Source organism: Neoarius graeffei, chromosome 14, assembly GCF_027579695.1.
Source record: "Neoarius graeffei isolate fNeoGra1 chromosome 14, fNeoGra1.pri, whole genome shotgun sequence".
In the NCBI taxonomy this organism is placed as follows: Eukaryota; Metazoa; Chordata; class Actinopteri; order Siluriformes; family Ariidae; genus Neoarius; species Neoarius graeffei.
This window is the reverse complement of record NC_083582.1, coordinates 39,042,689-39,066,171: the sequence shown is the minus strand read 5'-3', so window position 1 is coordinate 39,066,171 and position 23,483 is coordinate 39,042,689. Positions and strand designations below refer to the sequence as shown.

The following is a 23,483-nucleotide window of genomic DNA, read 5'->3' as shown; positions in this document are numbered from 1 at the left end:
CAATGCGAGGGACGCTTCGGGCTGTGAAGGTTCTGAATCTTCTCAATGGAAGGACGCAGAGGTTAGGGAGCTGATTTCCATTTGGGGGGATGCAGCTATTCAAGCTAGATTGGATGGGTCATACCGCAACCGGGCAGTTTTACTTCCGTAAACACTGGCCATGCTCACTGCGTGTGACGTCGTCGTATCCTGCAATGCGCATGCGGAACACTTTTAGGTCGCTTTTCGTTCATACTGAGGATCACATACAAGTCGCATATATTTGTTAATGTGAACGACCTCACAAAAAAATCGGATTTCACAAAAAAATCGGAATTGAGCATTAAGCCTTGCAGTGTGAACGTAGCGAGAGAGCACAAACGAGAAAGCTGGAATCGCAACCAAAATAAATTACGTCAAACAAAACTGAGAAAGACGCGGAACAAAAATAAAAGGTTTCTGAAGAGTAATAGACTGATATTTTGCACGATTACACGAATAATTTGTTTGCCAGTCTAAAAAAAATTGACTTTTTTTTGTATTTTGATTTGTCCTTTTTGTTTGATATTTCAAAAGTACTGTATGAACATTTTGGCACAAAATTGATTCCATAATGAAAATGCAGACAGACCTCATGAGGCCCCCTGGTGGTGAGAAAGCGTAGCACTTCAGAGTGCTGTAAGTACTGTGGAGGTGCACGGCCAACAGCGCTGCTGCACCTGCGCCGAGACTGTGGCCCACGATAACCAACTTGTACTCCTACACACAAAAGAATGAATACAAGAACCATGGATTTTCACTCCAAGTAATTATGCTTAAAATTTTTTTTTTTTAAATCAAGAGACTTACAGGTGCAATGCTGAAAGCCTGTCTCAAGATGCCATCGTTGACCAGCTTCTTGTAGATGTACTCAGCTGCTTGAGATATGCCCTGTGAAACAAAGATTACATTTACTACCGTGTATCTACATTTTTTTTTGGTATACCATTGCTGACTATAATCCAAATCTATGTTATACAACTCATCATCCCCTCTCTACTCTCTCCAGTTACTATTTATGTAGTGTATCATTCAAATGGGGTAATAACATGGTGCTGGTTTGAACACAGACACTGGAAACACTTACTGGCTATTTATTAAAACACCCTTTTTAGGTTATCATGCAAAATCACATCAGTATACCGTATACCGCCCACGAATATGCGCTGGATGCCAGTCAATCACAGGGCAAAATGCACACACATGGTCACACAATCTTTCATACTTAAGGGTGATTTGGTATAGCCAGTGCAGTGAGGTATGAGGAAACTGGAGAACCCACATGAAATCCAGACAGACACGAGGAGAACATTAACACGGGCTGGAAGCCTGAAGCCACAAGGTGTCAATATGACCCGCTAAACCAAGTACTACTCGTTTAATACCAACCCCATTACCAGAAAAGTCGGGATGTTTTCCAAAATGCAGTAAAAATAACAATCTTTGACTTGTTAATTCACGTGATCCATTATTTTACTGACAAAAGTACAAAGAAAAGATTTCAAATAGTTTTACTGATCAACTTAAAGTGCATATCACGGGTAAATTCAGGAGCAAGATCGATGTAATTCTCCTATTTTATATTAAACTTTGGTCAAATATCTGTAACATTCTGCATTCTCTGCAATTTTTTTTTTACCTTGCGCAATACCAGAAAAATTCAGTTGAAATTGAGCCATTTGAGGCGAATTGGTCCACCTCTGAAAAAACTTGGCATTTGGATTTCCTGGGAAACGCTGATTTTCGTGACGTCGCGTGCGGGACGCCTCCTTCTGAATCCTACGTCAGCACTGGTTTGTTTATGAGAAAACGACCTGGTGTTTTTCTGCAAATTTCTTCAACGTTATCGCGTAATTATTAAAATGTTTAACAGATGTATCGTAGGAGGGTGTAGCAACACCAATCTTGATGGGATTAGTACTCATCGTTTCCCAAAAGGCCGGACAATGAGAGAGAAATGGGAGCGCTTGGTCTACACAGGCTGTGCACTGAAACCGTGCAAAGCTCGCGCAGCCTGCTGGCGCTTCCGCAGGTGACGTCACGAATCTGGCTCCAGACTCCCTTGGGATTTTTCCAGACGCGTTTTGTTATTTTATTTTTTCTGCTGTAGACAGATGGCCTTGTGCAAAATTACCCTTCTGGATGAGTGTGTAAAGGGACACATACTTTCATATAAAATAAAACGAATTTGGTCCAGAATATGCACTTTAATTGTATTTTGTAAGTATAAACGAAGTTAGAATGTTATTGTGTTACATCACCTTTTTTTTTTTTAATCGTATGGGATCTGAGGACACCAATTGTTGCAGTTGAAATTTTTGTCCATTCTCACTTGATACAAGACTTCAGCTGCTCAACAGTCCATTGTTGCTGTTATCTGATTCTCCTCTTCATAATGCACCATACATTCTCAATAGGAGACAGATCGAGACTGGCAGCAAGTCAGTCAAGCACACGCACTCTGTCTACACAGCCATGCTGTTGTAGCCTGTGCAGAATGAGGCCTGGCATTGTCCTGCTCAAATAAGCATGGGCTTTCTGGGAAGAGACGTCACCTTGATGGCAACGTGTCTCTCTAAAATCCTAATATATACCTCCATGTCAATGGTACCTTCACACACATGCAACTCACCCATGCCGTGGACACAGGGCTCGACATTAAGCACTGCCTGACTGCCCGGGGCAAGTGAAACATGCATTCGGGCAAGTGGGATATGTCCCCGACATGCCCGACCAGGGAAGTTGGAATGAGCATATATTGCGAACTGGCACCACAAAAATTAGGCTTTTTGATCTTTTATTTCAGTTCTTAAAGCGTCCCTCACTACGTATCTGCCATTATGTCTCGGCTGTTTCCTTAGTCTCGGTTTCATTTACTGCTTTGCAAGTTAGATTAGATACCCCCGCTGTTGTTGTATGATACGCGTACTGTTTATAGGCCCCTTATGCATGACGTCACGCATCACGTGATAATTACAGCTGGGGTCAGACACACAGTCTTTCATGCAGGCAAGGCTTAATCTGTCTTCAATATGGTTTGCGCTGTTTTTGCTTGTTCAAACAGAGAAATAGATAAAAGGCGTTACCGTCTCCCCACTATCAAGAAAAATGTTAACAAATAGAAGCAAATGCTTCAAGAACAACAGGGAAATGAGTGGTTAAAGACGAGAGGAGCTCAGCCTGAAAACTCCACAGAAATTCACGATTGTATTTAAAATGTATTTTACAAAAACAAAGTCGGAAGTGAGGATGGAAGAGAGTTTGCTTAAGAATCTCGTTTTATTTTTTTCTGCTCGCATTCGAGTCAGCGCCTTCATGAAAGTGTTTGATTCTCTTCCTTATTTGACACAGAAAACCCAGCCTGGTTACAAACAACTCAGGCATAAAAAAAAAAACTCAACAAGGAGCGACGTGCGCGATAAATCCTGAAAGTACAGAACAGATTAAGAGCAAAATATTTTCCTGTGCAAAATATTTATATTTATTTTTTTCGCAGTGCGGTTTCCATCAAATCCTGTGCTCTGATTGGCTGGCGAGTGGGTCCGTATCCTACGATACAGACCCCGGTTACGGCCCTCTGGCGACTCGCTCGTTCACAACAACAAACATAGTAACATTTTTTGTCAACAGTTATCTTTTTTTTTATAAGATTTATTTATGATTATCAAAACTCTTATAAATTTTTGCCAGCATTTCTCAGGAGAATAGCATTAATTTTACAGCATGGATAGCGATAACGACAGTGTTCACAGCGAAAGCGAGTTTTACTACCCTGAGGAGGAAGAAATAAAAGAAAACATTTCAGGAGAAAGCTAAAAACCTGTAACTTGCTAACGCTGAGCAAAAACATGGCTGAATCCTGAATGACTCAGTTTTGTATAAATAGGGGACTACATAGGCGGCAAAATGTAGTTTCCTTCCTGCCATGGAAGTGCACTTGTATACCGAGGAGGAAGCCATTTGCATTACAGCCGTGAACGAGGATTCAAAATGGCGGCTCGGCTCGGTTTTCCCTTTCGGGCGCTCTCGTTTTCTGTTAGAATTTGGTAAAGAAAAAAATAAATATATTATTTACCAGCTTAAGGTCGGTCCATATGGTGAAATACTGTGACCTCGGCCTTGAATACTGACCTCGGCCCAGAGGGCCTCGCTCAGTACTTTCAAGACTTCGGTCACGGTATTTCACCATACGGACCTCCCAGCTGGTAAATAACACATATCTGTTTTTTTTTTTTTTTTTTTTTAAATATCATCCACCTCTAGGTTTATTAAAAAAATAAAATAAGATAAAAAAAATCCTACACACACACCAAAAAAAAAAAAACCCGCGCTGCGTCATGACAGAGCAGCTGCACTGATTCAGTTATAGGTTGCCAGGTCTGTATAAAAACACCGACAACCTACAGACTAAATTTTAAACTTAAACATTATCCTGTCTGTCATGACGCAGCATGGGGTTTTTTGTTTTGTTTGTTTTTTTTAAAACCTAGAGGTGGATGATTTAACAAAAAAAAGATTTTGGCACCCTGTTGTTTTCTTCATACAAACTTTGTTATAGATTTCTATTTTATGATTTCTACATTATCGAGTAATGAACCTACAGTCTGAGAGAGTTCTACACAAACACACTGAACTTTACAACAGCTGCACGCATGTGAAATGGAAATAAATCGACTAAGGCAGGAAAAACTATTTCGGATAAAACTGTTATTGTCCGTTACAAGTAAAAAGTAACCAATAACCAAACTTCAACTCAATGTGTGATCTTCATTTTATGCTGCAATTCACAACTATTCTATGGTTTTCCTAAAAAGAAAAAAAAAAAAAGTAGTACTTGCAAAACAGGGGGAAAGTGCTAATATTGGGGGGCAAATGGGTTTAAAAGTTAATGTCGAGGATGCCTCCCTACCATTACAGATTCTGGCTTTTACACCTTTCTCTGATAACACACTGGACGGTAGTGTTCACTTTTGGCATGGAGAACTTGACATCTGGTTTTCCCGAAAACAAGCCGAAATGTGGACTCATCAGACCACAGCACACATTTGCACTCTCTTTCAGTTCATCTGAGAGGAGTTCGAGCCCAGAAAAATTGGCAGCGTTTCTGCCTAGAACTGATGAACAGCTTTCTCCTTGTGTAATACAGTTTCAGGTTGCATTTCTGGATGCAGCGGTGGACTGTGTTAAGTGACAACAGTTTTTCGAAAGTATTCCCGAGCTCATGTGGCTATATTTGTAACATTAGCATGACGGTTTCGCAGGCAGTGCTGCCTGAAGGCTCAAAGGTCATGCACATTCAACGGTGGTTTCTGACCTTGCCCTTTACGCACTCAAGATGTTTCTGAATTCCCTGAATCTTTTCACAATATTATGTACTGTAGATTTTGAAAGACCTAAATTCTCTACAATCTTGCGTTCAGAAATGTTCTTTTTGAATTCACTAACAATTCTCTCATGAATTTTGGCACAGAAGAGTGAGCCACGACCCATCCTTGCTTGCAAAGACTGAGCCTTTGGTGCATGCTCCTTTTATACCCAATCATGAAACCCTCACCTGTTAACTGTGGAATCTTCCAAAATGGTGTTACTTGAGTAGCCTATATACTTTTCAGTTTTATTTTGTCTCTGTCTCAACTTTTTTTTTTTTTGAGTGTGTTGCAGGCATCAAATTCTAACTTTTTATATTTACCAAATACGGTACAATTAAGTTGGTCAGTAAAACTATTGAAAATATTTTCTTTGTACTTGTCAAAGTTTCACAGATTTTTGTTTTTATTACATTTTGGAAAATATCCCAACTTTTCTGGAAATGGGGTTTGTAATATACTACATGGAATAACTTTTTTTTTAAAGAAAGTGAGTCGGGCGGCGGCGGCACGGTGGTGTAGTGGTTAGCACTGTCGCCTCACAGCAAGAAGGTTCGGGTTTGAGCCCCGTGGCCGGCGAGGGCCTTTCTGTGCGGAGTTTGCATGTTCTCCCCGTGTCCGCGTGGGTTTCCTCCGGGTGCTCCGGTTTCCCCCACAGTCCAAAGACATGCAGGTTAGGTTAACTGGTGACTCTAAATTGAGCGTAGGTGTGAATGTGAGTGTGAATGGTTGTCTGTGTCTATGTGTCAGCCCTGTGATGACCTGGCGACTTGTCCAGGGTGTACCCCGCCTTTCGCCTGTAGTCAGCTGGGATAGGCTCCAGCTTGCCTGCGACCCTGTAGAACAGGATAAAGTGGCTAGAGATGATGAGATGAGAAAGTGAGTCGGAATTTTGCAGAACTACACAGTTAAGAGAACTGCACTGGCACAAACAGAGCACTACTAGGGTTTTCTTGTTACCTTGTGTGCATAAGCGGCTCCTGACACACCTTCCACAGTCAGGTTCTCACACTCGGCAGAGAGGTCTGTCAAAGCATCCTGTACATGTACACACATGCGCGCACACACACCAAAATGGCAGACGCAAGACAATGCTTGAAAATCACAATGCTTAAATAAACGAGAAATTCAGCATCACTTCATTTCATAGTATTTACACTATGTGGTCAAAAGTATGTGGACACCTGACGATCGCATTCATATGTGCTGGTTGAACATTCTCCATATCTCGTCTCCCTTTGCTTTTATAATAACCTCCTCTCTTCTGGGAAGGCTTTCCACTAGATTCTGGAGTGTGGCTATAGGGAATCATCCTCATTCAGCCTCAAGAGCATTCGTGAGGTCAAGCAAGGAGGTCTGGGGTACAGTCAGTGTTCCAGTTCATCCCAAAGGTGGTGTTCAGTGGGGTTGAGGTCAGGGTTCTGTTCAGGATAGCAGAGTTCTTCCACTTCAATCTTGGCAAACCATGTCTTCATGGAGCTTGCTTTGTGCACAGGGGAACAGTCATGCTGGAACAGGTTTGGGCTTAGTTCAAGTGAAGGTTATAAATGTTGCATTATAAACACAACAAGGCCCACATATGGGTGTGAAGTAGAGATGTGACGGTTCAGTTTTTCCAATTCGAATCACGATTACGACCTAATGATTCGATTCAATCTGAATCACGAGTCACATTTTTGTCCTCCATTTTATAACTGATGCAAATCATTGTCGGTATTCTGTTATGCCTCGGTCACAACCGGCCGTACGTGCTCCTACGGCCGGTCTACGTGCAAGAAACGCACGGAGGGCGCGCATGTGACGTGCTGATTTTCGAGCCGTAGACCGGCCGCAGAGGTTCTTTGTCATGTCAAACAAACTCTACAGGCGCTTACGTTTTTTTTCAGGTTGCAAGACAAACTTACGGCTAACGTGCGTCTTTCTCCACGAACAAAAAAAAAAAAAAGCAGTGATTTGGGAAACGCCAAAAATCGAACGGCCAAAAAAATCGTACGTCCGGTTGTGACCTAGGCTTTAACTGTCAGCCTAGAAATGGAGAGCAATTTAAAAAAAAAAAAAGTAATGTCGCCTTTGTAGTCTTTATTCAGACTCCAGTCACTCTACTGACTTTGAATGCAACTATGAATGTAATCACAGTTCAGTCATTTTTGGCACGTTTTAATTTTCAAACCGCAAGAGACAAAAAAAAAAAAAAAAAAGAATGCTTCAGGACTTTTGTCTCAATCTTTCAAAACACAAAAATACAGTCGCTTGTGTTAAAGTGAACACCAGCTCTTGACACACAACATTCATTGTCCAGAGAGGACGAAAGGCACCGAGATTGGAAGAAATGCCGCCAAACTGGGCTTTTAAAAACCGGTGGCTTCAGCAATTCCAAGTTGTCCGCCATGTTGTTCACAAAGCAACATGTGATCTTGCGAGATTGCTATAGCAACCACAAACATAGCTGCGCCCACGTACAGCGCCGGATACTGAATCGGATTTTTAATATCAAAATTATGCTGTTTGGGGGGGCGTCGTGGCTCAGGTAGATAAGGCGTCATACCATAAATCCGGGGACCCGGGTTCGATTCCGGCCCGAGGTCATTTCCCGATCCCTCCCCGTCTCTCTCCCGCTCATTTCCTGTCGCTACACTGTCCTATCCAATAATAAAGGTGAAAAAAGCCCAAAAAAAATCTTTAAAAAAAAAAAATTATGCTGTTTGTCGAAATTTGTTATGCATCTAGGGTTAATTAGGTATTGCTCGTGAAGTGTCAGTAAATCGTGATTTGTTAAATTTTAATACACTTTTGACTCGCGGATTGAACTGGATCGATAGATCGGGGGATCGATTGATCATCACACCTCTTGCGTGAAGGTCAGGTGTTCACACACTTTTGGCCATATACTGTAGCATGTGTGTGTGTCCAGACACAATTATCATTCAACTGTAATCTTATAAACAATCAGTACTCACCTTTAGTGATAGTGTTCCTCTCACAGCAACCAGTACAGCCTCCCTCTTATGATCCAGTGCAACATAGAACGGGATCTCGTAGATCTACAGAGCAGTCAACAAAGCACAAGCATATTTACAAAAAAAAAAAAAAGTCAACTTAAACAAACAGATCAGTGTACTGGGACTTTTTTTTTTAACATTTGATATTTAATATCCTATAACAGAGTTATATTAAATGTACTGTTCTAGCTATAGTTTTCTACAGTAAGAGCCAAGCCACAGTGAACTTTATGGCTGCCGCCCCACATGATTACAGTCTCATCGCATTTTTAGCTTCAACTAGTAATAGACGAATAATTTAATTATAAACATGTTATTCATATAAGTCAGTAAGTTTTGCACTTTCAAAAGAGAAGCTGACGAGGATTAAGGAAAAGACTATTTAAATTTTTACGTGGACATTCAATAATAAATGCAACTACAAACAAATTTAAAAAAAAAAAAAAAAAAAAAAAAAAAAACAACCACACCTTTGTGAAACTTGTCCTTTAAATTGATAAAATATTATAACCTTGGGGCGGCACGGTGGTGTAGTGGTTAGCGCTGTCGCCTCACAGCAAGAAGGTCCGGGTTCGAGCCCCGTGGCCGGCGAGGGCCTTTCTGTGCGGAGTTTGCATGTTCTCCCCGTGTCCGCGTGGGTTTCCTCCGGGTGCTCCGGTTTCCCCCACAGTCCAAAGACATGCAGGTTAGGTTAACTGGTGACTCTAAATTGACCGTAGGTGTGAATGTGAGCGTGAATATGTGTCTATGTGTCAGCCCTGTGATGACCTGGCGACTTGTCCAGGGTGTACCCCGCCTTTCGCCCGTAGTCAGCTGGGATAGGCTCCAGCTTGCCTGCGACCCTGTAGAACAGGATAAAGCGGCTAGAGATAATGAGATGAGATTATAACCTTGGTCCATAAGGCTATGGTCTAAGAGAAACAAAACACTTCAGAACATGCTGAAAATAAAATATCGTCTGAAATGTTATCATCTCTTATTGTGGTCATGTCTGCATTTAGACAAAATTGGTGTTTGTTTATAAATGCATCTTCCAAAAAAAGTTGTGAATTGACATTAGTCATGTCCAGTGATGGGAATAACGGCGTTAGAAATAAACGGCGTTACTAAGGGCGTTATTTTTTTTTTAGTAACGAGTAATCTAACTAATTACTTTTTACATCGTTATAACGCCGTTCCCGTTACTTACAATAAAATGCTATGCGTTACTTTATTAAAGCTGTTTTCATCTGGCACGCTGCTCGTTCAGCCTTTCTTTACTCTGCTTCAGTGTGGGGCGGGGAGGTGCGAGACAACGGCATAGTAAGCCAATCAGAGTAGATTTTTTTTTGGGGGGGGGGGGGGGGGGGTAACACAAAATGTAACGGAATAATTACTTTCCCTGGTAATTAGTTTATTTTATGACAAAAGTAACTCAGTTACTTTTTGGGAAAAGTAACTATAACTAATCTTTTGAAAGTAACGTGCCCAACACTGGTCATGTCACAAGACGTCAGTGTGAAATAAGCGAGGGCTGATTTGACCGACAAGCTGTAAAACTGCATCGTTGTTCTTATCAGCCCAAAACAGACACACTCAACCGGCCAAGAAAAAAAAAACAGTTCCGAGTGTGATCTGTACAATCATGGCCAAAAGTTGAGAAGGACACAAATTTTGGTTTTCACAAAGTTTGCTGCTTCAGTTTTTCTGGTGGCAATTTGCATCAACTCTAGATTGTTATGAAGAATGATCAGATGAATTGCAATTAATTGCAAATTCCTTCCTTACCATGAAAATTAACTTAATCACAAAAACCCAATTTCCACTGCATTTTAGCCGTGCCACAAAATGACCTGCTAACATCAGTTCAGTGATCTTCTCATTAGCTCGGGAGAAAGTGTTAAGGAGGACAAGGGAGCCGATATCACCCTGTCATGCGGATTAAATTAAAAGAGCAGACTGGTTGCTTTAAAAGGGGGGTGGTGCCTGAAATCATTGTCTTCTTCTGTTAACCATGGTTACCTCCAAGGAAACACGTGCAGTCATCATTGCTTTGCATCAAAAGGGCTTCGCAGGCAAGGATACTGCTGCTAGTAACATTGCGCCTAAATCAACCATTTATTGGATCATCAAGAGCTTCAAGGAGAGAGGTTCAATTTCTGTGAAGAAGGCTTCAGGGCGCCCAAGAAAGTCCAGCAAGTGCCAGGACCATCTCCTAAGGCCCCCCGTCACACTTATTGTGAATTAGCAGGAATCAAGCAGAACCAGCCGGAATGAAAAATTTTTCAAAATTTGTGCCACATTCCGGTGGTGTAGTGGTTAGCGCTGTCGCCTCACAGCAAGAAGGTCTGGGTTCGAGCCCCGTGGCCGGCGAGGGCCTTTCCGTGTGGAGTTTGCATTTTCTCCCCGTGTCCGCGTGGGTTTCCTCCGGGTGCTCCGGTTTCCCCCACAGTCCAAAGACATGCAGGTTAGGTTAACTGGTGACTCTAAATTGAGCGTAGGTGTGAATGTGAGTGTGAATGGTTGTCTGTGTCTATGTGTCAGCCCTGTGATGACCTGGCGACTTGTCCAGGGTGTACCCCGCCTTTCACCCATAGTCAGCTGGGATAGGCTCCAGCTTGCCTGCGACCCTGTAGAAGGATAAAGCGGCTAGAGATAACGAGATGAGATGTGCCACATTCAGGCGGGAATTTCAAACTGACCAACATTCTTACAGCTTTGTAAGAATGCCGCTCGAATACTTAGAATGCGCTTCGAACCCGCCTCGAATGATTCGTGCACATTCCGGGTGTATTAGCTTTCGAGTGCAGTTCAAATGTAGTTGGAACACAGCAGGAATACCTGGAATGCAGCAAGAATATTAAGAATGCACGTTGAATGCCGTACGAGTGCGGTTCAATTGCTGCCTGAATACCACCCAGAGTCTGGTCATAAGGTGCCTTGAATGGTGTACGAATTCACCTCAAATGCAGTCAGAACGCTCCCGGAATAGCCGCCGAATATGTTTCGGACGTCTAAGAATTCAAAGAGAATGCAGCTCGAATACTTAGAATGTACTTCGAATGCCCCGGAATATACGAAGAATTTTCATTCCGACGGCATTCCGGCTCATTCGAGGCACATTCGGGACATTCTGGCAAGATTTGAAGTGGCTTGCCATTTCGATTTTTCCCTCGAACGCGATCAGAATGTTTCGAATGCCCTTGGAATGCCGTAAGAATATTTAGAATGCAGTTAGATTACATTTTGAATGTCGTTCAATATTCCTCCTCTTCGAATGCACCTCGAATGCTTTGAGCATGAGCAAAACATTCAGGCCGGCCACAAGAATGGGCCCGAATGTTTCGAATGCACTTAGAATGCAGTCAGAATTTTTAGAATGCACTTCGAATATCCCGGAATATACGAAGAATTTTCATTCTGACAGCATTCCGGCTCATTCCGCCTCTAGTGTGACTACCCTATAAAGAGGATTCGGCTACGGGATCGGGTCACCACCAGTGCAGACCTTGCTTAGGAATGGCAGCAGGAGGATGGCCTGGTGTCAAGAAGACTTTTAGAGGATGGCCTGGTGTCAAGAAGGGCAGCAAAGCAGCCACTTTTCTCCAAGAAAAACATCAAGGACAGACTGACATTCTGCAGGAAGTACAGGGATTGAACCGCAGAAGACTGGGGTAGTTATATTCTCTGATGAAGCCCCCTTCAGACTGTTTGGGACATCTGGAAAAATGATTGTCCAGAGAAGAAAAGGTGAGCGCTACCATGAGTCCTGTCTCATGCCAACAGTAAAGCATCCTGAGACTATTCATGTGTGGGGTTGCTTCTCATCCAAGGGAGTGGGCTCACTCACAGTTTCACCTAAGAACACTGCCATGAATAAAGAATGGTATCAAAACATCCTCCAAGAGCAACTTCTCCCAACGCTCCAGGAGCAATTTGGTGATGAACAATGCTTTTTCCAGCATGATGGAGCACCATGTCACAAGGCAAAAGTGATAACTCAGTGGCTCAGGGAACAAAACATTGAAATTTTGGATCCATGGCCAGGAAACTCCCTAGATCTTAATCCCATCGAGAACCTGTGGTCAATCCTCAAAAAGCGGGTGGACAAACAAAAACCCAAGAATTGTGATAAACTCCAAGCACTGATTATGCAAGAATGGGTCGCCATCAGTCAGGATTTGGCTCAGAAGCTGATATCCAGCATGTCAGGGTGAATTGCAGAACTCTTGAAAAAGAAGGGTCAACACTGTAAATACTGACTCTTTGCATAAACTTGATGTATTGGTCAATAAAAGCCTTTGAAACGCTTATAATTGTACTTCAGTATACCATAAAAACATCTGACAAAAGCGGCCAAACTTTGTGAAAACCAAAATTTGTGTCAGTCTCAAAACGTTTGGCCACGACTGTAGATATGAAGTTTACATTGAATAGAATTTAATTGAGTCATGGGACTACATACAGTTCTGTGCAGAAGTCTGAGGCACATGTCAAGAAATGCTGGAGACCAAAAATGGCTTAAAAATAGTGAAATAAAAATCTCATCTCATTATCTCTAGCCGCTTTATCCTTCTACAGGGTCGCAGGCAAGCTGGAGCCTATCCCAGCTGACTACGGGCGAAAGGCGGGGTACACCCTGGACAAGTCGCCAGGTCATCACAGGGCTGACACATAGACACAGACAACCATTCACACTCACATTCACACCTACGGTCAATTTAGAGTCACCAGTTAACCTAACCTGCATGTCTTTGGACTGTGGGGGAAACCGGAGCACCCGGAGGAAACCCACGCGGACACGGGGAGAACATGCAAACTCCACACAGAAAGGCCCTCGCCAGCCACGGGGCTCGAACCCGGACCTTCTTGCTGTGAGGCGACAGTGCTAACCACTACACCACCGTGCCGCCTGAAATAAAAATGTTAACATTTAAAAAATAATACTATAAACAGCAGTAAGCCATAATAAATGAAACAAAGTCAATATTTGGTGCGAAACGACCCTTTGCTTTAAAAATAAATAAATAAAAATAGTAGTCTCGGGTACAGTGAGTGCAGTTTTATGCGGAAATGAGCTGTAGGTTTTATTGAGCATCTTACAGAACCAGCCCCAGTTCTTCTGGACACTTTGACTGTCTCACTCGCTTCTTCATTTTGCGCCAAAACCCAGCAGCCTTCATTATGTTTTCTTTTTTAATCTGGAAAGTGCTCTCTTATGTCATATGCTGCTCAGATACAAACTTTTTTTTGGTAACATTTAAGTTTGTGCTGGAAAACGAACGTTTGGACTCTAAAATGTTTTTGTACTGACCGCATAATGTAGAAGTCATAAAATAGAAATTTAGAAAGTTTGATCTGGGGGGTGGGATAGGGTGCCTAAAGGCCTCTGCATGCTCGTGCGACAAGGCTTTCGCAGATAGCTTTTCGCAGACAGTTGTAATTTATCGTTGAGCGGGGAGTAATAGGCGTGCGCGATGTTATTCACCGCCACAACGCAAGGGGGCGCGAAGTCACTAGGAGTAGTTGGTGGGTGTGGTTAGTGGAGTGTTTATCCTCCGGTTACTTATAATGACTAGAACTTTTTTTTTTATAATGACTAGAACTGGAGTCGTATAGCTGTACGTACTTCCTCAATCAACCGCTCTTCGTGCTGCTCCATCTTCGCTCATGTTTTTAAAAATGGCGGTCGTGAAAACAAACCAAACCGGGAAAGTAGTGAAGCGGAAGTGCGTGTACAGCGGATGTAGAGTGGACCAATCAGAGCCCTCTTGTCTGCGACGCTGTCTGCGAGGCTTCTGCGGTGGTCACAATTTTTGGGAGGTGCGCACAGAGCGTCTGCGAAGGTGGGGGGGCTACGCAGACGCTATCTGCGACGCTATCTGCGAGGACTGGGTTGTCAGCATAAATTGGCCTTAAGACTTGTGTACATATCTCTGATACCTGATTATGATAGCTGACGTGAATGAAGTCTCGGTACTGTAGTTCTGTCATGTGTAAGATGGCGGAGAAATTGCACCCGGTGTCGTCACCTCCGACCAGGTCATACTCCGTCGCACTACGGTTACTACAGCTGTAATAGAACAATTAATGTATGATTAATGAATGTTCATGTTCAGTTGAAATTCAACATGCAAAAAGAGAATTAAGAGAAAATCAATGCCTGGATGCAAAACTGTGAAATTACAAGTTGCTCAATTACAACATCTTTGCAGTTCATGATTAGGCCACACCAATTTAATTAGTTGGTTCTCGGATTTTTTCAGGAAAAATATGAAGCAAGCGGGCGAAATAAAAAAAAAAAAAAAAATGCTCTGATGGTAAAATTAGCGGTGGAAATACACCAAACAATACAGGCAAACCAGTAAACAGAATTTCAACACACCTGTCAAAGATTTTACGCTTCTGTTCGCTGAACATCCTAACAATCACAAACACAGGCTTTGCAGGACTCCCCTCCACAGGCAGGTTTCTTCCACAAGTCTTTATCGAAAGTGAAAAGAGCGATTTGATTGGTTTTCGACGTCACGTGACCTCACGTCACATGACCTTTTCTGTTGGCAGGAGTTTGATTTCGATTTTTTTTTCCCATTTTGCATTTTCTTCAAGCGGCGATTCCGAGAACCAACTAATTGAATTGGTGTGGCCTTATAAAAGTTCGCATTTTAAATAGAAAGTTTGACTCAGGATTTGCACAATTCACTCTCAGCACGAAACTCACTTCAGAAACGTCTGTTGTGAAGCAACAGCACATGGGCAATTTTTAAACTTGCTCAGTCAGGAACATTTCATCACTTGAATTGTTGTGTAAAAAACTGAAGATGCAGCAGAATTTAAAAATCAAAAACTCCAGAGTACATGTAGAACAATACCGAAGACATCAAAACTATGAAATAACATATGGAACATGTATAGAATTATGTGGTGAACAAAAATTTTTTAAAAACTTCACCATTTTAGATTCTTCGAAGTAGCCAGCGTTTACCTTGATGACGCTTTGCACGCTATCGGCGTTATCATAACCAGCTTCATGAGCTAGTCACCTGGAACGCTTTTCAATTAACAGGCGTGCCTCGTCAAAAGTTAATTAGTGCAATTTCTTGCCTTCTTAATGCGTTTGAGATCAAACACTAAATAGTAAATAGCCCTGTTACACAACTGTAGTAATCAATATTATGTCAAGAACTGATTAACCAAGTAAAGAGAAACGACATCCATCGTTACTTTAAGACATGAAGTGACTTAATTAATAAAAAACATGGAATTTGAAAGTGTGTCCAAACTTTTGACTGGTTATATATAGCACACACACACACACACACCCATTCATTATCTCTAGCCGCTTTATCCTGTTCTACAGGGTTGCCGGCAAGCTGGAGCCTATCCCAGCTGACTACAGGTGAAAGGCGGGGTACACCCTGGACAAGTCGCCAGGTCATCACAGGGCTGACACATAGACACAGACAACCATTCACACTCACATTCACACCTACGGTCAATTTAGAGTCACCAGTTAACCTAACCTGCATGTCTTTGGACTGTGGGGGAAACCGGAGCACCCGGAGGAAACCCACGCGGACACGGGGAGAACATGCAAACTCCACACAGAAAGGCCCTCGCCGGCCCCGGGGCTCGAACCCGGACCTTCTTGCTGTGAGGCGACAGCGCTAACCACTACACCACCGTGCCGCCCCAAGGACCATTGACTGTCATAAACAGCACCTCCTGAAAGTATTCACACCCACAACCCCAACCAAAATGATTATTTCTCTTTTGCTTTATCAAATTTATTCCTATCAGAATGGGACTTTTTTTTTTGTTCCTTTTGAAGTGACTCTCTCCATAAATAACAAGAGTGCTCTAAGAGCATGATATCCCCTGCTGACAACTAGGCCATAACTCTGGTAAAATGCGACTGAATTGAACAAAATTGTAATATGCGTATTACCAACATATAACAAAGAATCCTGCCAAGTTTCGTGAAATTCCTCCAAAAATTGTGAGAGGAGTTGATTTCAGAAGGTGAGCACCCTTCCCGGGACGGACGGATGGATGGACAGACATCGCTACGACATACTCCCCCTTCGAGCCTTTCGGTCAGTGGGGGATAAAAAGTATTTAGATGTCCTCAGAATTATTTTCAAATATGTTTAAAAAAAAAAAAAAACACACAACTCTGAAAATAGCTAAACTGGTAAGTTCCCCTTTACTGATGTCTCAACAACCTTGCCCATCTATGATTGCACTACACCATATAGAGGAATAATAACCAGGTAGGTGGGGGATGAATACTTTCTGGAGGCACTGCACATGTAAATAGGGCACTAATTTACATGCAGCAGAATTGTCCCTGTTTTTTTCCGATATCGCTAGCAACGATGTTAGAAGTCGAAAGATAAAGAAGTGAAAGTCACTAAAAATATGCTGTGGTTATGAAGGTTCACTGAAAACGTACCAGTTGCCACTCAGCTTGCAGAATCCTGTCAGAGGATTTAAATAGACGTAAATGGGCCAGCCATATGCAGCTACAGCAAACTGCATGTAATGCGCCGCTTTCTCAAGCTCGGTCTCCAGATCTTCTCTCTGTACACACACACACACACACACACACACACAGATTAAGTACACAAATGTCCCAAAGCCATAACACGTTTTACCTTTACATACATGACATAGAAGAAGAAACTATATTTCAAAGTATACAGTATATACCAGGCTTGTAGTATTCGAGTCCCGACTCGTGCACTGATGACTCGGACTCGTGCATTAACTGCATTTGGACTCGTAAATTGGAGACGAGGACTCGGATTTTTTCTTTCTTTTTTTGTAACATGCCATAAATATCTCATCTCATCTCATTATCTCTAGCCGCTTTCTCCTGTCCTACAGGGTCGCAGGCAAGCTGGAGCCTATCCCAGCTGACTACGGGCGAAAGGCGGGGTACACCCTGGACAAGTCGCCAGGTCATCACAGGGCTGACACATAGACACAGACAACCATTCACACTCACATTCACACCTACGGTCAATTTAGAGTCACCAGTTAACCTAACCTGCATGTCTTTGGACTGTGGGGGAAACCGGAGCACCCGGAGGAAACCCACGCGGACACGGGGAGAACATGCAAACTCCACACAGAAAGGCCCTCGCCGGCCACGGGGCTCGAACCCAGGACCTTCTTGCTGTGAGGCGACAGCGCTAACCACTACACCACCGTGCCGCCTGCCATAAATACGTTATGCCAAATTATTATATCTACATTCATTTTTGTACTAATTTCGTGTAAGAGCGTGTCACACCCGTGCGCCTTGGCGCGTGAATCAGATAGACTCTTAGGCGCGCTCCAGACAGCACACGGTCCAAGCGGACTCTCGCGCACGCACCGTAAACGACTCACGCCTGCACAAGATTAAGGCGCAATCAGCGCGCCGATATAAAAACGCACTTACTTTGCGAAGTATTGAGTTGCGTTGCTGACATTACCAAGCCTTCTTTCCTTGTTTGGTTTCCTGATTTCCTGTTTCTCGTCTTTGATTCTGCCGAGTCTACGATAGTCTCGCCCGACCTATTGCCCGTTTTACGATTTTGCCTGCCGTTCTGGATTGTTTACCCTCTTCACTTGTGTTAATAAACACACCTTCTGCACTTACATCCGTCTCCGAACCATCTCGGACAGAATACTTCGCACTCCCTGACAAAGAGAATGTACAGTCACCTGTTCATACGTCACGTTCAGGAACAAACTAATGTTAATGGCGCTAAAACAGCCACCGTCAAACGGTGCGGTTGGAACATTGGACTTGACTCGGACTCGACATTTTTTTTTTTAATGACTCGAACATTTGGGACTCGAGACTGGACTCGGACTCAAGGTTTAGTGATTCAACTCCAACACTGGTATATACTGGTTTAATAGAAAACCATTTCAAACTTTCTGTAAAGGTCAAAGTTCGTGGAGTCGCTAAATGTGGTCCACTGCACGTGTCTCGTTTCTTTAGACGTTCGCAAAACACTTGATTTGTTTAAGGAAGTGAGAAAGAAGAACTCAAATTTGGTTTGAGAGAGAGTCTTTAAGTGTCGTGGACAGAGATCATCCACAGATCATCTCGGACCCGTCCGATCTGGATCGGAACAAAACCTCTCTCGAATGTATTTGCCCCCCAACCTTGGAAACAAACAGTAAACGAGTATCGTTCTACAATTAGCATCAAACATAAGTTGTGTGTAGTTTTGGTAGGGGACCTTATTCCAAATCACTCCACTGCCATATGAGGCTTGATACAAGGAAGAGAGGGAAACATTTTCATGCTGGTAAAATCCAAATCGCAGCCCGATACGAATCGGAGGCGCAGTGGATGGAAATCTCTGATCTTAGATACTCAGCATGTCAAATTCTCAGCGGGTAGTAAGAAATCTGACACAACTGAAAACAAACATCTAGCTGATTGACTCTGCCACTGTTTAGTCTGTTTAAATCCAACTTACTTCCCTCCCTCACTTACTTCTGCTTCAGAAGGAAATATCGCAACATACTGAATCAACTCATAGCTCTCAAGAGGTTTCACAACCACTTTACACTGCACCAGTTACAGATCTGCAAACTCACGATGGGAGATGAAGGACTGTGGGAAACGTCATCTTCAGGGTCTTTGCACTGCTGCATTTTATCCTGCTCTTGATGTAGAAGGGCCAGACCTGCAGCAATGTCGCTGGGCACCAGGTCCGTGTCCTACACAGAGGAATGCTGTGAATTAGCCGCGCGGATAAGATTCACCTAGAACATTTTAACACGAGTGAGCAAAAACGTACTGACATCCAGATATAGTTTCAGAGCTCACCGAGAAGAATTGGCTGAAGAGCTGGGCGATGCTGGAGAAGGCTGCTCTGTTGTTGTCGTCCTGACGCAGGCAGCAGCACAGCAGACGCAGCCGGCTCTCCCACACACGTACGGCCAGCGAGCGCGCTGTGGAAAACAGCTGCGAGGACTCGTTGCCTTCCAGATCCCTCAAGTCCGAATGCTGAGTCACAGGAGGATGCCATAGGCTGCCCAGCGGGTCAAACACAACCAGCACGCCGACCATCATGAAGACAAAGATGATCCAGCTAGAGAGGACGACCAGAGCACATGCTGTGATATGAATCATCGTGCCTGTGCTGTGTGTACAACACTTTCACTCTGCACATAGTTCACTGAAATATTAACAGCATGACTTTTTCAACCTGGAAGTAAGAGTCATCCTTCTTTGGGTCCAACGTCAAAACGTGATATAAATAAGATATACAAAAGATACACCTATAATCTTATGCGTTCATCAAGCATTCAAGGAACGTGTATTGATCCTTCACATTATTGATTTTACTGTGAAACCCAATTTGTCATGTGATAATGGTCTGCTTTTACCCACCTAACGATCACAGTACCAAGTACAAGCCCAATTTCAGTCAGCTCACATCCTGCACTGTACTCATACACCCACGCGGCTCCGAGACAGGCCCACGCACACTCGGGGAGGAAAAGGATTCCACGAATGTACACCAGGACTGGCATAGAGCGACGAGGTCCTGGGTTCATTATGGTTCCTTTGATCAAGATACAAGCAAAGAGCACATGCGTTCAGTTCAGCTGAATTTTATTTACGACAGACATTTACACAAAGCCGCTTTGACAAAATCCAACTGTGGATAAAGATTTAGATTCCAAATGAGTGAGTCAGAGGTGACAGAGGCGCCCAAAAAAAAAAAAACACCTCCCTCATATAGAACGAGGAAGAAACCTTATTGCTGAGATCAGACTACACAAATTCAGCCCAATTTTGACACATCATGGCAGACAAATTCCAGCGTCTGCCTCGAATATGAATGCCAAGAACAATTAACTGGCTTTGTAGTTGGACCTAACGAAAGAACAGCGATGGGGCATCTGGGATGCCCGAGGAAAGTCAAGCATATGAGAATTGTTTGGATTGTATTTCCTCGCCAAGTTTGACAAAGCCTACGAAGTGTTCCCACCCTGCGATGACCTGGAGACTAGTCCAGGGTGTACCCCGCCCATAGTCAGCTGGGATAGGCTCCAGCTTGCCTGCGACCCTGTAGAACAGGATAAGCGGCTACAGATAATAATGGATGGATTCCTTATGAGCCATGATTCAATGACAAGTTATTGACTCTCCTCCAGGATGACACGCAAGGACATGGACGATGATTGGTTGGAGTCGAATTTGTAGTATTGCTAGTCTTCTGACCAAAACACAGCAAGAAGTTATGGCATTATGATTGCTTAATCTGAAAAATAAACAGTGGTGCTTGAAAGTTTGTGAACCCTTTAGAATTTTCTCTATTTCTGCATAAATACGACCTAAAACATCATCAGATTTTCACACAAGTCCTAAAAGTAGATAAAGAGAACCCAGTTAAACAAATGAGAAAAAAATATTATACTTGGTCATTTATTTATTGAAGAAAATGATCCAATATTACATATCTGTGAGTGGCAAAAGTATGTGAACCTCTAGGATTAGCAGTTAATTTGAAGGTGAAATTAGAGTCAGGTGTTTTCAATCAATGGGATGACAATCAGGTGTGAGTGGGCACCCTGTTTTATTTAAAGAACAGGGATCTATCAAAGTCTGATCTTCACAACACATGTTTGTGGAAGTGTATCATGGCACGAACAAAGGAGATTTCTGAGGACCTCAGAAAAAGCGCTGTTGATGCTCATCAGGCTGGAAAAGGTTACAAAACCATCTCTAAAGAGTTTGGACTCCACCAATCCACAGTCAGACAGATTGTGTACAAATGGAGGAAATTCAAGACCATTGTTACCCTCCCCAGGAGTGGTCGACCAACAAAGATCACTCCAAGAGCAAGGCATGCAATAGTCGGCGAGGTCACAAGGGACCCCAGGGTAACTTCTAAGCAACTGAAGACCTCTCTCACATTGGCTAATGTTAATGAGTCCACCATCAGGAGAACACTGAACAACAATGGTGTGCATGGCAGGGTTGCAAGGAGAAAGCCACTGCTCTCCAAAAAGAACATTGCTGCTCGTCTGCAGTTTGCTAAAGATCATGTGGACAAGCCAGAAGGCTATTGGAAAAATGTTTTGTGGATGGATGAGACCAAAACAGAACTTTGGTTTAAATGAGCAGTGTTATGTTTGGAGAAAGGAAAACACTGCATTCCAGCATAAGAACCTTATCCCATCTGTGAAACATGGTGGTGGTAGTATCATGGTTTGGGTCTGTTTTGCTGCATCTGGGCCAGGACGGCTTGCCATCATTGATGGAACAATGAATTCTGAATTATACCAGCGAATTCTAAAGGAAAATGTCAGGACATCTGTCCATGAACTGAATCTCAAGAGAAGGTGGGTCATGCAGCAAGACAACGACCCTAAGCACACAAGTCGTTCTACCAAAGAATGGTTAAAGAAGAATAAAGTGAATAAGTCAATGTCCTGACCTTAATCCAATCAAAATGTTGTGGAAGGACCTGAAGCGAGCACTTCATGTGAGGAAACCCACCAACATCCCAGAGTTGAAGCTGTTCTGTACGGAGGAATGGGCTAAAATTCCTCCAAGCCGGTGTGCAGGACTGATCAACAGTTACCGCAAACGTTTAGTAAAAACAGATACTGAAAGTAAAGGTTCACATACTTTTGCCACTCACAGATATGTAATACTGGATCATTTTCCTCAATAAATAAATGTGACAGATCAAGCACCACTGTCTATCGTGTAGTCTGATCCGAGCTGAAGAGGAACAGAACTCAGAAGGGAACCCTGGCAAAGCAAGAGAAACAGTGTTACGTGCCTTGGCTTGAAAGGATGATGTTCAGTTTGGAGAATAAACTCGAGACATACCTTGAGCACTGACGTAAACGACGACACATAAAGTTATGATAATGACTCCAAGCAGGACAAGAAGAACAATAATGTAGCTGTGAAGAACAGCACCTCCAGGACAATCAAATTTGCCTCTGTGGGTGATGTAAAGGCTTAGGGTTACAATCCACCTATGAGAAAAGAAAGAAACGACAATCTAGACACACAGTTGGAAATGAAATTGGTTTTATGATTAAGCCACACACACTATGCTTACCACAGAAGCCTGATAAATAACTCAAAAGCTCCTGGAAGGACAAGATCATCGCTTGCGATGCCCCATCGCCGACCAAACACGACCATCCCGGGCATGTTGACTCCTGATGCTGAAAGCTAGCTGTGTTGTGTTGAAATCTGTACAGGAGTAGCAAAGCCGCCAACGCCCAAACACAGATCAGGGAAAGCGATCCAAGAGAAGTCCCTGTTCCTGTTCCTAACCCTCACCCTTTTTCACTTATTGCTAACTGGATCGTAAACGAAGAACCAGCATTTTGACTCAGTGCCTTCACCAATCCATCCAGGAAAACACAACAGCTAAAAATAAACCGCTTGTCAGTGACGTGGCGTAAGTTAGCAACAGCAACTAACCGAGTCCGCGTTTAAACAAAGTTTAAAACATATTATCAGTGAAGCAAAGAAAGAAAAACTTCACGTTTCTTATAAATCTCGGTTTAAAGACCTGGCACGTAAACAACCCATGCACTCTCCTGTCACAGCGGCGCTACTGGCTAAGTGGCGTAAAATGTCACTGTTGTTTTTTTTTTTGTCTGCGTCCCAAATCACTCACTCGTTCACTACTCACTATCTAGGGAATTCTATATACAGGACTATACAGCGAGCTAGTTGGTCAAATGAAAAATAAAAACGTTTTCGGACACTACTCCGTCGCGCTGGTATCTACGTCATTACTGTCGCACAATTAAAACGTGACAGATCAGTCGGCTGGTGGGTTTTCAAAAATAAATCCTGAGCGTATTTCCTACATTAATAAATACAAAAGTACTTTGTGTCTGCTGCATCTTTCAGTTATTTTAGACCAATCCTGAATACTAAAATTCTAAATACTAAATATACTAAATACTAAATAAAATACTAAAATTCTTTAGCTTTTATTAAATCAAACTTGAGGCTTTGGATTAATTCCTCGCTCTGCACTGTAACTTTTATTCCTGTATTTTATCTGTCTATTTCTATTTTAGCGTATTGTCTATTAATTGTACTTGAATGTCAGTTTATAAT

The 23,483-nt window shown here is 42.8% G+C and overlaps 1 protein-coding gene across 1 annotated transcript in view; it reads right to left on the bottom strand.

Moving 5' to 3' along the window:
* The window catches only part of daglb (diacylglycerol lipase, beta), a 28,560-nt gene extending 5,571 nt beyond the window's left edge, over positions 1-22,989 (bottom strand). The window contains exons 1-11 of the mRNA XM_060939627.1: positions 22,462-22,989; positions 22,224-22,375; positions 19,767-19,941; positions 19,200-19,464; positions 18,968-19,090; positions 16,818-16,945; positions 14,306-14,435; positions 8,342-8,425; positions 6,345-6,422; positions 829-909; positions 611-738 (exon numbers count right to left, since the gene is read on the bottom strand). Coding sequence (XP_060795610.1) covers positions 611-738; positions 829-909; positions 6,345-6,422; positions 8,342-8,425; positions 14,306-14,435; positions 16,818-16,945; positions 18,968-19,090; positions 19,200-19,464; positions 19,767-19,941; positions 22,224-22,375; positions 22,462-22,556 — 1,439 coding nt within the window. The 5' untranslated portion in view covers positions 22,557-22,989. The remainder of the gene's footprint in view (positions 1-610; positions 739-828; positions 910-6,344; positions 6,423-8,341; positions 8,426-14,305; positions 14,436-16,817; positions 16,946-18,967; positions 19,091-19,199; positions 19,465-19,766; positions 19,942-22,223; positions 22,376-22,461) is intronic.
* Positions 22,990-23,483: the final 494 nt, after the last annotated feature.